General features: G+C 35.2%; 2 protein-coding genes across 6 annotated transcripts; one reads left to right on the top strand and one right to left on the bottom strand.

The window, feature by feature from the left end:
• Positions 1-254: 254 nt before the first annotated feature.
• LOC104086782 (uncharacterized) lies at positions 255-11,527 on the top strand. Of its 4 annotated transcripts, none has more exons than XM_033653553.2 (16): positions 255-633; positions 2,256-2,369; positions 3,278-3,337; positions 6,711-6,761; positions 6,830-6,925; positions 7,541-7,621; positions 7,712-7,830; positions 7,912-8,013; positions 8,265-8,381; positions 9,238-9,303; positions 9,471-9,537; positions 9,716-9,769; positions 9,858-9,953; positions 10,609-10,671; positions 10,755-10,793; positions 10,969-11,527. In XM_033653553.2, exons 1-16 carry the CDS (start codon positions 616-618, stop codon positions 11,086-11,088), a joined length of 1,263 nt encoding a protein of 420 aa, XP_033509444.1. In that variant the 5' UTR covers positions 255-615; the 3' UTR covers positions 11,089-11,527. The 4 variants fall into 4 exon arrangements, with proteins under 4 accessions (XP_033509444.1, XP_033509445.1, XP_009589410.1 ...); XM_033653554.2 differs by having other exon boundaries at positions 6,717-6,761; positions 7,538-7,621; XM_009591115.4 differs by having other exon boundaries at positions 257-633; positions 7,538-7,621.
• Positions 11,528-12,322: 795 nt separating this feature from the next.
• On the bottom strand, positions 12,323-13,806 carry LOC104086780 (glycosyltransferase BC10-like). Of its 2 annotated transcripts, none has more exons than XM_009591114.4 (2): positions 12,824-13,806; positions 12,323-12,686 (listed from the first exon to the last, which is right to left on the bottom strand). In XM_009591114.4, exons 1-2 carry the CDS (start codon positions 13,004-13,006, stop codon positions 12,456-12,458), a joined length of 414 nt encoding a protein of 137 aa, XP_009589409.1. In that variant the 5' UTR covers positions 13,007-13,806; the 3' UTR covers positions 12,323-12,455. The 2 variants fall into 2 exon arrangements, with proteins under 2 accessions (XP_009589409.1, XP_009589408.1); XM_009591113.4 differs by having other exon boundaries at positions 12,323-12,689.
• Between the last annotated feature and the right edge of the window lie 375 nt (positions 13,807-14,181).

Genomic DNA, 14,181 nt, shown 5'->3' on the forward strand with positions numbered 1-14,181 from the left:
AAATTTACTCAGGAAGTCTCTTTTGTCCTAATACGGTTGCCCCAATATATGTGGACAATTTTCACTTTCCTCCAATTCTTTCTTTTTCTCCCGTGTAAAATGAAAAAAATGAATGTCCCAAAGTGGGGTCCACATAATGTGGCGAAAATGTAGAAAGGATACAACAGATATGATGATAGTGGCGAGAAGACAGCTCGGTCATGTTATCTATCTGGCACGACAATACATAGCAACTCCGCCACTTTTTCACGTCTCTTTAACCATTATTAAACTCTTTCAACTGTGCTCGTAAATAATGTATATTCATCTTAGTTTCTCTTTCTTTTTTGGTTGAAATTTTTGAAAAGCTTTGGAGGGTAATACTGTTAGGGAAGATAAGGAATCTAACTTTAACTTTTTTGGAGACAAAAATTCTACTACCTTTTAATTGCCTTCTTTCTCTAGGCTTTCTCTTTATGCTTTGCTTTTCCATTAGGACTATTCCCACTTTCTTCTCTTTCTTGAAAAGCACCCAAAGAAAGTCCCACTTTTTATTTTTTCTTGCCTCCATCTTCTTTTTTCTGAAGAAATCAATCGCTCTCTTGTGATTTTTTTGGGAGCTTCATACATGCAAAGATGAAGCCTTTTAGCTCTGTAAGTCCCTCTTCTTCTCCTAAATGGGGTTTCTTTTATGCTCTTTCTTCTTATGATTGTCTATATATTGCTGTTTCTAAGTTCAAATTGTCTTTTTTTTCTCTGGAAGATCTTTTGGAGGTAGTTTGTGTCTTTTTTAAGAGTCATTTATGTTTTGCTTCTTTTAGGTGTTTGAGGTTGACATGGTTAATGTACTTTACCTTTGAGGTTGGTAACTCGGCAGGGGAACAATAAAGATAGTCTTTTTTTACTTCTTTTTCCCAATATATTTCAAGTTTTCATTTTTTAAGTTTTTGGGAGTTTGAAGGAGAAACAGAATTATTGAACTGTGCTACTAAAAAAAAGTACCATAAAAGTAAGGAGGGGTCAGTGGTTTTTTATTTTTATTTTTAATGACTATGGTGCCCATGCCCGTTTGTGCTCACCTCGTCTGTTCCACAGGTCAGTGGTATTATTTTTAAATGGATGTAAGAAAATGTTCAGTCGCTCTAATCCTATGTATCAACTTATTTGTTTCATGTTAAGTTACTTTTTAATCATCTCCTAATTTTTATGTGCTCTTCAGATGCATTATCTAGTTAATAGATTAAACATTTAGATAATAAGTATTAAGATCTTGAAATGTTTCTTAGTTTCCCAAGAGAAGTTAGGCAGTGTACCCTGTTAATTCAGTTAATTGAAGTTCTTTTTAAGTTTGCATTAACCCAAAAGCACAGTGGAAGGAGAAGAAGCTAAGGGGATAGGACTACTGGGAGTAATGTGTTTTTGGACTGGAAGCTAGATCTTTTATGACAACAGTTTGTTAGTGTTTAAATTTGTAAAATGATTACAGTTCTGGTCTTGCCCATTGACCTGGTTAATGTGTATAAGCACTATGTTACTTGGACTCATCACTAGTATGTATCCAATGCAGATATGTCTAAATATTCGGTAGGGTACGTCTAGTTATTTGCTAATATTTGGTATATTTTGAAAGATCCACACGAAGTACCCCACACCAATATCAATTCCGTTCAAAATGGTACGTAAAGGCAAATGGATGATTCGTTTAACATAGTTAAGCACCTACTGCTAGTACTAGAAGTACAACCATTCTCATATATGATAACAGAGATCCTCCATTTATACCTATCACAACTGCCACTGGTATATTCTTCTTTTCAATCATCAGAGTTTCACTGAAAATTGACCACATTAGTCTTATTGGTGTGTTTTTAAAAGTCATGTAGAGCTTCATCTTCGATAACATGTGTGTGATAAGCCGTTAATGTGGGATAATTCACAAACTCCTCCTATTGATTAACTTTTACTACAAAAGCAAATATAGTAACCACATCATCAAGATACTCCATCTGTCCCAACAAAAATGTCAATGTTTGTCTCTGTGCTTCTATTAATATGAGAATTGAACATTTTGTATTGCTCAGCATAAATAGGGGGTTAAGTTATCAAGTTTTGTAGACATTGCATTGTCAAGCTAATGGACATTACTTGGAAAGGAAACGGGACATTGAATTTGGGATGTGATAATACTCTTTAATGTATTAGTTATTTTAATATATGCGATTATGTAGTAGGATCTGTACTTGTTTGATTTATCTATCATCATGTCATCTTTTCAGGTTTCCCTTCCTGATCCTAAAAGTAGATCATGTCTCTGCAGCATCTTCATCACTGTTGCTTTGATTTGTGCTATTTACTTCACTGGAAACGCTTTTTTGGCCAATGATTTCAGGGTACAAATTTGTTGTCACATTCTTTCATTGTTATCTGTTTCACATATGTAGAATTTACATAAAGTTCAATCCTACTTGTGTTGTTCTTTTCTTTGCCTGAAGTGTTAAATTAGTTATCCCTTGCATGCTCCGCGTAAAAGCAAGTAAACAAACATCAGATTTCACTTGCTTTAGGATGCATGACTACCATATATTGTTCTGTGTATGAAAAAACAGCTCGTCTCTGAACTAGTTCTCTACATAGCGAGTAGAGTTTGTAAACTATGGCAATAAGAATGAGATGACCCAACAAAAATTAAAAAAGGACTTCCCTCACACCATTGCATTGGTGCTATACCATTTACTCAGGGGTTACAACCTTTAGTTTATCAATATTATTGTTCTGAATGACCTATAAGAGGTCAAGAACTGTGAGAACTGAATGATTGAGTGGAGAGTGTTTTAATTAGTCTTTCATGTTGGTGTAATTAGAAAATATGCTTTTACTTGTAACGTAAAAGTGGACAATTAAAACCCTTTTATGCCTATTTAGAGTAAGGCTTAAGTGATGCTGCTATATGCCATGAGCAATCAAACTTGAAGTTCTTTTAAAAAAAAAACCGTTTTATGTCATTCTATAATCTTTAGGTTCACCTGAGATATATATCCATGTCAGCGAAATATATTCACTTTATTATTCCTGGATTTCTTTCTATAGCCTAATAACATTCTCCGAGGTTCGGGTGAATTCACGTAATACAAATTTCATGCTTTAGTAAGCGGCACGCTGATTTTTGGTCGAAGGAGCTTTCTTGTTTCTTGTGTTGCCAAACTGTCAATAATTCTGTGTAGGATAACGTCTCAAGTATGAAAATGTTGTAGTTGCATGAGATCTGGTACTATAAGCTTAATAATTTGAGTATTTGCAGGTGTTTTTAGGATTGGGAATGAACAACTCACAACAGAATGCACAATGTGGTACATGTGAGGTTTGTTTCTACAGAAAATGAACTTGAACTTGTAGGCTTCTTTTCATTTGTGGAAATTCTGCACCTGATTTCTGGTTTTATAAGCCCTTTCAAAGACAGAAGTCTCAGGTGTTGATTAGTTTTCGATTTATCTTTTTAAAATTGAAAGTTGTGACTCATGCTGTATAAAGATGTATAGAAGATTCAACTAAGAAACTGAGGATCTCTGAAAATCCTGTTGGCTACTTTGCTCTTCCTGTCCTCTCTTGACATTTGTGTAGATTGTCTTTTATCTTTTCATTGTTCTACAACTTCAGATGGTCTTTGATTGCTTCCTCTAGTCATTGACTTTCCGAGACATAGTTATCATGGATTCCCTTTTATCTTGTCAGTGTTCTATGATGTCAGATGGTCTCTGGTTGCTTCCTCTGATTTTGACTTTTCAAGACACCGTGGTATCTATGTCTGCCTAAGAACTAGTATCTGTTCTCTTGTAGTTGTTATATAGTGAGGGACTTGGTGAAAAAATCGATTTTTCTCCCGTGCATTCTTACAGTAGTACCTCGTATGTGTGTGCTTTAAGCTTCGGAAGTTCTTTATGTAGCATGCATGTTAGTTCTAAGATTCTAAGGAGTTAATATGAAATTTGTATGCTCCAATTACCTGTCCCAAAAAGACAGAAATATCTTATTTCCTTCATTTTGAGGGTTCTAGTAAAATTTGGAGGCATGCTGCTTGAATAAAGATCTGTTACTAAGCTTAATAGGCAACTTAAGTAGTTTTTGCTGTTTACTCTGCATATTTCCTAGTTTCTCTCTTTAAATCATTGCCTTACTAGACGAATGATTTGAAGTTGACTTGTGGAATGGTTTGCTTGTAGTGCATATATTTGGCCATTCAGTAGCGTACACATGATTCTTCGTAAGAGGTGTCGATATTTGATTACTTTTCAAGTTTTGGGTTTTTAAGGCTGCTTAAATCTATATATTTATATAATTTAGGGGCATTGGGGAGGTGATGTGGCATGCTCTAATCACAGAATTCCCAGTTATCTTTTTTCTCAATTTTTTGCTATTTTCCCCTTTATTTTTATTTATGTGATATTTGTAAAAGCCCAAAAGACACCACTGTAAACATTTGGTCCAGACTACAACAATCCAAAAAGTCACGTCTATTACACAAACGAACAATTAAAGAAACATTTCAGTTACAAATCAATTTTTCTTTATATTAATGATACTTAATACTAATTTTATTACAAGATTTATTGTACTTCACAATATTACAAATGAAGCTTTTCAGTCACTCAGAGGACCACGAGCAACCAACTGTGATTTTTTCCATGGTAGTTGGACTATGATGATTCATTTACCTTTTACAATTCATGTTTCTGCAATTAATTCTACCACGTTTACCGCCATGCTTTTTGTATTTCTAACTTCATTACCGCTCCTGAAGCCTGAAGGTATTATTAACTTACTCTATTTCCTCTTGTAGAAGAACCTATACCTATGCTTAATCACGTATTACATTTCCATGTTTTTGCTTTGTTGTTTCTCTATTTGAAAGTCCATTGACTTTGTAGTTGTTTGTTATTTGGCGCTTGACCGTTAAATTGAACACAACTTTTCATTCAAGAAGATTTGAGTATCTCATTAACCTTTATGGCTTAAATCAAACTGAAACAATGACGACAAATTTTTGATAAAATATTTGAATCATTAAATTTACAACTGTTACTATTCTTATGATCTTCTTGGCCTTCAAGGTATTCCGTGTCCGGAGTCTGTGATAACATGAATTTATAGTCGAGAATGATTAGTGTCGAAATAGTATGAGAATCTATTTTGAAAAAAGAACAATGTTTAAGAAAATCTGGCGTAAAAATATTTGTTTGGTTATTTTGGATGGGAAATAGTTCCAATATGCCGTGAAAAGGGGCTCCAGTATGGGAGAAGTTGAAAAAGTAATGGATGAAAAGGAAGGGAATGAAGGAGAAAATAAAAGGGAAACAAAGAGAAAGAGGATACAAGAAATGAGAGGGAAGAAACGAAAAAGAATTGCTGAAGAGTCGAATTGCATCCATCACGTATGACCGCATATGTTTCTCTTTTTTTTTTCCCTATATATATTTTAAGTAGAAAATAAGAAAATGAAATTAATTAATTTCATTCTCTTCTGAGTTCTTCCAAAAATAATTGCAGCATCCTAAATTTTGAAAACAATTTAATTTGAACATTACATTTAGTCATAATGATAAGCTTTTATGATTACACAAATATTATAACATGTTTAGGATCATAAATTCCAACTTTCAAAAGCCCAATGCTCCACAAATATTACAAAATACTTAATAAGGCCTCAAGTTTTAAAAATCATTATTTCTTTCTTAAACTTCATGTCGCTTCCAATTATGCCAGAATAATCTAAATAGAGTGGATAAATTAAAATAAGAAAAGTTAGATAACATACTTACAAATATTAAATCTTTGTAAAAATAAAAAAAATCTCGAGATTTCTAATTATGTCTAATTACCTTCATGCGAGAGTAGAATTTCTAAGTTTCGAGATAGGGCCTTCTCTATTTATCTTTTCTACGCACCTACATGAATTGCTTATTTATTTATTTGTATTTTTTCTCTAATAGCAGAAAGAGGCAAGTCGATATGTGAAAGTTATAGATTGCCTCTCAAATGATTCAGAAAGTTAGAAGCTTTGCTCTTTTTACCGTTGGTGTGTGTGTATATATATATGTCATGATAGTTATTCTAATACATCAATTGTACTATGATTTATGTTGTATTCTTGAGTAAGGTGGCAATGGCACTACATTTGTTTTCTTTTTTATTTTTTCCCTCCCGGCTGGTACAGCGCAAAGCGCGGATATATATACTAGTTTTTTATAACTCAGGCTAAATCAACGGGGTTCAAACCATTGACCTCTCAAAAAATGATATACCAGCAAACCAGTAGATCCTTCTTTTACAAGCAATGTCATTTTTTCTATTTATACCCAATATTTTCGTTTTGCTTGACCATGTTTAGTAAATTTTTTGATGAATGACACCGCTTGGGGCAATATAAATCCCCTGTGGCTATTTGTTTTGATAAAGCATACCTGGTCTTCCACAATACTGCAAATGTAGTGACAGTATATTTTACGTCCAAGATTTACCTTATAAAATTTATGCCCAAGAGAAAATTATAACTTGGGTTTAAACTAGTCAACCTAATTGATGAGAACAAAAGAATAATTTGGTTGAGACAAGTCTACCTAGTCTTTCAGAAAATAATACAATTTGATTGAGACCAGTCTACTAAAATAAATTTGGAATGTCTTGTTCTTTAATTACACTAGCATATCTGTGAATTAACTTAAAAAGTTCCTATGTAGGTACAGTTAAGACAGCAAAAAGAAGCGAGTCATACATCTACCAAATGCAAGGTTTGCTATTATTTTTATTTGGTTTTTGATTTCTGGCTTCTTTTAAATTACTCATTTATTCCTCACAGGAAAAGTGCAGGCCATTTGGGAGTGAGGCACTTCCTGAAGGAATTGTTTCGAAAACTTCGAACCTGGAAATGCGCCCGCTGTGGGGTGATGTCGATGTACGTAAACAATTCCATATATCATATATCAAGTTTTTCATGTAATCCAGTAATAATGCTCTATTCTTCTCCGTGGTTTTCTGATGACAGATTGCGCCTTGATTTTGATAGTCGAAGTAGGATCTAAGGGTGATGCCACAATTATGTTTATGTTGTAAAGTTGATGGAATATAGAATATCCAAGTCCAGAAGGAACACATTAGTAATATGATCGTTTTATTTCATATAGAAAATGTATATAATTACTCTCTTTAGGCCACTCAACCACTGGATCTAGGATGTTGCAAAGCTTCTAATAGTGATGTAACTGTCAATTTTCCATCCATAACTTGAAGAGTAAAAAATAAAGAAAGATAGAATTACTGAGGCATGTGGAATGTCATCTGGAAAAAATGGTGATCGGATACTGCAGGTAAAATTTATGCGTTGTAATCGTCGTGCTTGCACTATGTTTCCCTGGGTGCAATGTTGTCCAAATTCATTTGTGAGAGCAGAAGTCGTCAGCAGTTCTAGCTTTTACCATTTTATCTGTCCACAAGCCCCATAACTAGCATAACTTTTTCTGATATTTTCTCTGTTTCTTATTGCTTATTATGCAATATTTCCATTCAGAAGAAGTCGCCAAATTCAGTTAATTTGTTGGCGATTGCAGTTGGAATAAAGCAAAAAGAGTTGGTGAACAGCCTCATTAAAAAGGTATATATATATTCATCTTTGCCTCCTTGTTTGGCTTGAAAATAGGATCATAAGTTCTGCTCCTCATATCGGTTATATAACTTGCTGCAGTTTCTTGAGCATGACTTTGTTGTGATGCTGTTTCACTATGATGGTGTGGTGGATGAATGGAACGATCTGGAATGGAGTAGCCTTGTCATACATGTCTCTGCTATGAACCAAACAAAATGGTTAAGTCGGTTCTGGACAACTTCTTTGTGTTTACTGTAAGTTTTGTGCAGCTTTTCACACATCTAACTCTCTGGTTATAGGTGGTTTGCGAAGAGGTTTCTACACCCTGACATAGTTTCTGAGTATGATTACATTTTCTTGTGGGATGAGGACCTTGGAGTTGAAAGCTTTCATCCAGACAAGTTAGTGCCTCATTTTCAGCTACATTATGAAAATACATCGCTTGAACATCTGAAATCTGTGTTAAAAGAGCTGTCGGGTGGTTTAGCAAAACAACTGCTTAATATTTGTTAGAAAATATAAAAAATTTGTCATGCTCAACAGCTCAAGAGAAGTGGGTACCTAAGTGATAATTCACAAGAGATTGCTAGATAGTTAGGCCTATTAGTTTGCCATTTGAAATAACCTTTTTAGTGGCCATTGTCTTTTCCAGGTATCTATCTATTGTTAGAGAAGAAGGGTTGGAGATATCACAGCCTGCACTTGATCTTGGTAAATCAGAAGTTCATCATCCTATTACTGTACGCAGAAGGAACTCTAGAGTACACAGGTTAGACAGATTTTCAACTTGGTAGGACAGAGTTAATCTTTTATGAGTGGAAGAGCTACTGAGTAGCTGAACTATCTAATGTTATATGAATTAGAGCTCATGGACCAAAGACTACTGCGCTTGGCTTTCTCTTCCTTCTTCTCATTTACTTGCTTTGGCTAGTGAGATTGAAAACTCGCTGAAAATGTAGTTGGTTTTTAAGTTAAAAAGTTCGAACAGTTTCTTTCTTTAAACCATTATTCTCCTTATGATTAGCGGTTGTTTTCATGCAACATCTACTTGTGGTTACTGAGGACATGACCTTGCTAGGAGAGTGTGGAGGTTGGGAATTCGGGTAGAAGGTTAGTAGATAGGCGGGAGTGTCTCATTTTCATGTTTGTAGCATTAGTATTAATCTCTTATCTTCATACCTTCTTATCCGTAGGTTTCTTTTACGATATGTTGATCCTTTCGCTATCTTGTCACCTTATCTCTTTATCTTGTTGGTGTTACTACATGTTGTGTCTGCTTCTTTTACTTTTATCTTGAGCCGGGGGTCTAACAGAAACAGCCTCTCTACCTTCACAAGGTAGGGGTAAGGTTTGCGTTACACTGGTTTTTTTTATTGTTGTTGTTGTGTCTACTTTTGTTTTAGTTGGAACACCTGTCTGTTTTCTAGAAGATTGTTGGATACATAACATGGGCCCCAGCATTAAGTAAACCCAACCAAGAATAGGGATAGGGATGGATGATACCATGTTGAAGTGTATAAACATCTCATCTAAAAGCTTAAGCTGTTAGAGAAGTCACATTTTTACTTAATTATTGCTGGAGAATCTCATGCCAAACTGACTTGTAATTTTGATGCTTTCAATAGGAGGTTTTATAGGTTCAAAGGTTCCTCAAGGTGTGATAACAACAGCACAGCGCCTCCTTGTGTAGGGTAAAGAACTATAAACTGTTCCTTCTCTTTATTATCAGCTTAACAAGTTCCGCTCAAACTAAATCTGGTAGCTCTAATCCTCTTTTTTCTTATGGCTTGGAATGTTTATTATGGTCACCAGTCAGAATGAACTTTATTTTTATTCCGCAAGTAAATCTGTCATGCAGGTGGGTGGAAATGATGGCTCCTGTATTCTCAAAAGCTGCCTGGCGTTGTGCTTGGTATATGGTCCAGGTATAGGAGCTTTGCTTAACAACGTAATCAAGTCGACTTATACATGGGGAACAAAGTTGTTGATAACATGTAGCTTATACCGAGAATCTGCTTAATGATAATATACTTTTAAAATTTCCTGATAATCTTGTGGCTGAAAATTGTGCTTGCCTTTAACTAATTATTCTTTTATCAACAGAATGATTTGATCCATGCTTGGGGCCTGGATAAGAAGCTTGGTTATTGTGCACAGGCAAATTCCTAAAATAGTGTTTTTGACTAACTCTTCGTTTTGAGTCTTCAATTGGTATGATGGTAACACATAAGCTCTTAGTTCTCAGGGTGATCGTACAAAGAAAGTTGGTGTGGTTGATTCAGAGTACATAACTCATCTGGGTGTCCCTACACTAGGTGGTGGTAATTCAGATGGAAATAAGGCAAGTAATTTCTTCGTCTTGTTTGATACTCTTCACGTGAACAGACATTGACAACTGTTCCACCACTGTTTGTTGTTTCATCTACTACCCTGGTGGCGTACTTCTTTATCCACTAAATTAATGCAGATTACCTCTTTATTTTCATCAGTAAATAGGATTACAATGTTGCACAGTTGTGCATATGACAAAGTGTATTGGTGTACAATATGAAGAGTTCCTAAAGTAAAAAATGTGCCTGCTATTCAGCAACGAGTGAACTTCGTATAACTGTAACGTCCTTTGCAGTTATCGACTGATCCATATCTTATCTGATAATTCCATTTCTGCGTTTCTTTTCTGTGACGGGATTGGTTGTAGATCATTCTTGGTTGAGAAGTTAAGAATTTTCTCCAGAGGAACTAAATATGGGTTAAAGGTTGTTACACTGCCATTTATGCACTGTTCTTTGGAACCTGTGAGAGAGCGTGCAATGGCAATATGATACATTAAAACATTGTGATTATCAATATAGTTTGCGGTTTCTATTATGATAGTGGAACTGAAACATTTGTATGTAACTGGTCCTCTCTCTTTCGTGTTTGCTTCTTGTGGTAATGGTTATAATGAAGTTCTAGTTTTTGACTTGTCTCACACCGTTTGGTTCTAAATTCTCTAGTCGAGCAAAGAACTGGCAGATCATTCTCCACAAAGCAAGAATATGTCCGATTCAGAAGCATCGGTACGATGTTTAAATCTGAATTCCTTAATCGTGTCTGTCCTGTCTTTGGATGTTGTCTAAATTTTACTCTCTGTCTATTGCAGGCAACTGCACTTTATGAGAAATTTGATAATAGATCCCTGGTGAGTTGAAATTCTCGTGTACAACATATCCTTTCTGCAGTGCTGCTTTTAGAGATCCGTCTTTGTTCTAACCTTACTACTAGCCTATTGAAAGCACCAGTATCCCTTTGTTTAAGGCTTTCACCAACAACAATTATCCTTCTCATATTGCTAGGTTATTTATAATATACTGCAGGTTAGAAATCGATCTTCTATCGAAATGAAGATTTTCTGGGAAAGATGGGTTAAAGCCAGCAAGGAAGATGAATGTTGGGTTGATCCATTTCAAAACCAAGAAACTGAACCTCGTGGTTAGTACATGATTGATCACCTTCTACGAAACAAGCAGCGTTTGTGTATACAATGTGTACAGAAGAGTGCTAGTGCCTCAGAAGCTGTAAATTTATTACAGCGTGGATAGAAAGATAAATCAAGAAGCAGCAATACGATCCTTTTACCTTAAGCATGTAAAGATGAATCCTCGAAGAGCGTTCTACTGACGGTGTATGGTTCATGCAGCATCTCTAGCGCGGGAAGGAGAAATCAAGGGAGAAATCAAGTCTTTTTGTTCTTTCCTTTTGCTACTATCTTTTTTTTCCCTCTCCGATTTTCACACTTTGGTTGGGTCTGCTAAAGATTAAGTTTTGTGCAATTTGTAAATACCTTTTTCTTCTTTTGACTAAAGACTGTTGCTTGTGTAATGTACATAAATTTTTGTCAAAATCAATTTGTTTGATTTTATCTGGTTGGTATAACTGTCTTTCCTCTTCCTTTTCTTTCTTGTTTCTCACATTAATTGATATCTGCTATTCTGCTTTTATGGTAGCTCTAATTGGTCTTTATTTGTTTTCAGATTATACTATTTTGCCAGAAATTCTTCAATCAGTCAATAATATCCCCAATTTTGGTCTCGTACAGTCAAACATCTTTATAATAACATCCATGTATAATAGCCATTCACTATAAAAGCGAGTTATTCTCGGAACCGAATATTATATTATGTTATAATATATGTCCTCTATAACAACACTTCACTATAGCAGTCAAAACATTTCGGAACAAACGAAGCTGTTATATAGAGGTTTGACTGTATAACCCATGTCATTGTCTCCTATTGGGAAAATGCACCTTTCAGCGTCTCCCCTGCCAACTATCACCAATACAATGTGATAACAAACTTCACCAGATATAAGCCCCATAAGGTTTCATTAAATAGCGAAGAATTCTGCAGGAATCATGTTTGCAGCATTGAACTCAAAGAAGAGAGGATCATGACTTCCCTGTCCAGGAGATTAGTCATTTTTATCGCTTGGAGAAAACAGATAAGATAATGTCATTTCAAGGAAAACAAAACAAAGATTACATGTTCATTTTAATATCAAGAAACTTAATCAGAACAACTCATGCAGAAAATTCATTTTACTAACAGCTGATGTTTAGATGGTGTGATTTGCTGTCATTCAAAGCATTTTTGTTACTTCTGACTTACTGTCCAATGCTATCTTGGACACTGGAAAATATGTAGTAGTTCATTTGTTTGCTCTGTGAAGTAAAGGAAGTGCCAAGCAACTATATTATGTATGTGGAAAGCAAAATTTATGTACTAACCTTAACCACTATCAATGGATACACCGATATTAATAGTAAACAAGACTACACCCATGAAAAGAAAATGAAGAAAACCTATCTCACAGACACACTACTATAACGCCCGCGCCCATAACGAGAAGGATCATCATATGATCCAACAAAACTATGAATGGACCCTATGAGATACTTGTAAACAGTTGAGAAATTGTAAAGTGGAATGCAACTATCAGAAAGAAGGACGAAACGCTCATTTGAGAAGTCCAGCAGGGCATTGGCCAAAAGTCGCCTCTCAGCATCAACCAGTGTTACAGATCCCCATTCAACCTGCTGAAAAGAAGAAGAAAAATGGTTTAGCAGAGTAATTAGTAGCATCCGTGTTTAAAGTGTATCTAATTCAAGTAATCTAAGTCTAACTAATCCAAAGCCAGTTTTCAGTCTCAAACAACAGAAATGTTGATAACCTCTATAGCGTTTTCCTGCATCTCCTTCTCCTTATCAAAGTATAATCTCACTGAAATGCAACTACACAACTGCATATTCCTTTTAACTCCACCTTTTTCTCCTTTGTTTTCTCCAAAAATCTCCATTGCAAACATGACATAATTATCACCAGCACTCCAGCCACCTAACTCGTCTTCTATCATTGTTGGACGAAAGTGAATCACACAGCTCCACAACTCAATTTTAGTAGTAAGTAGCAACACTCAGTACACCTTGTAAACCAAATTCCCATCCATTTACATCACAAGAGGTAACATATTACACAGTTCAGCATATTTTTCATTTATTCACAAACGAAAAGTTTTCCAGGAGACAGGAAATTCGATGCTTGCAGCAAAGAAGGTAACTGTGCTCCATTGCTGATCAGTGCAATATAAGATTCTTTATATATGCTGATCAGCATATGATACCTTTAGCCTCACACAAAATAAGCACGAAAGAACAGCAATAAACAAACTACAGTACTAAAGTCGTCAAGAAACCATACTCAACTTGGGATCTGGCGCTTGTAGAAAACTGAGGTATTGGAAACACTAAGCACATATCCTGGGAGCGAATGAACATATATCGAGTATTTGTTCACATCCTTCCCGTCAAAGAACCTCTCCCACAATTGCAACAATGGTAAATCTCCCCTAGTCAAGAGCATAAAAGCCACTTTAGGCACTCTCTTAAATGGATACTCTTCCTTGTAAGGCACCAATGAAGCCCTCCAAAACAATTCATCGTTCCGATAATCCATGTATCAATACTTTGGGCATACCGAAACTTCACATGCTTAAACAATCATCCTTTTTACAATTGCCACTACTATCTTTGTTCACTGTATTAGCCAATGCATTATTTGCAATAATAATCTGCTGAGGTTGGAAAGTAAAGTACCATTTAATATGTGAGGTTGAAGACAATCCAATTACTACCCCAACTACAAATATGATCAACATTAAAATCACCCTTAAAAGACTAATTGGTAAGTCTTTTGCTACTGAAAATGGTGAGTCTACGTCCTCTCCCTTATTCTTCATCTTCACCTCCTCTTTCTTCTACTTTTACAACACAACAATAACACCTCAATTCTAAACTAATTGGGTCAATCCTCTATAGTCCATTTGGATCCGTTTCAAATAAATAAACTAGTAAATTTTTAGCCTTTCACAAGCAAAAATCAAGACCCACTTTCCAGAATCAAAATTGAAATCTTTGAGAATACAACAATTATTACACTCTTCAATAGAAAACTAAGTTGAGTTTGGCTCTTCAACATATATTTTCTGAATACCAAAAATCTGAGACAATCTATAACAACAATACGCTATGC

This window comes from Nicotiana tomentosiformis, chromosome 7 (assembly GCF_000390325.3).
Source record: "Nicotiana tomentosiformis chromosome 7, ASM39032v3, whole genome shotgun sequence".
Taxonomy (NCBI): domain Eukaryota; kingdom Viridiplantae; phylum Streptophyta; class Magnoliopsida; order Solanales; family Solanaceae; genus Nicotiana; species Nicotiana tomentosiformis.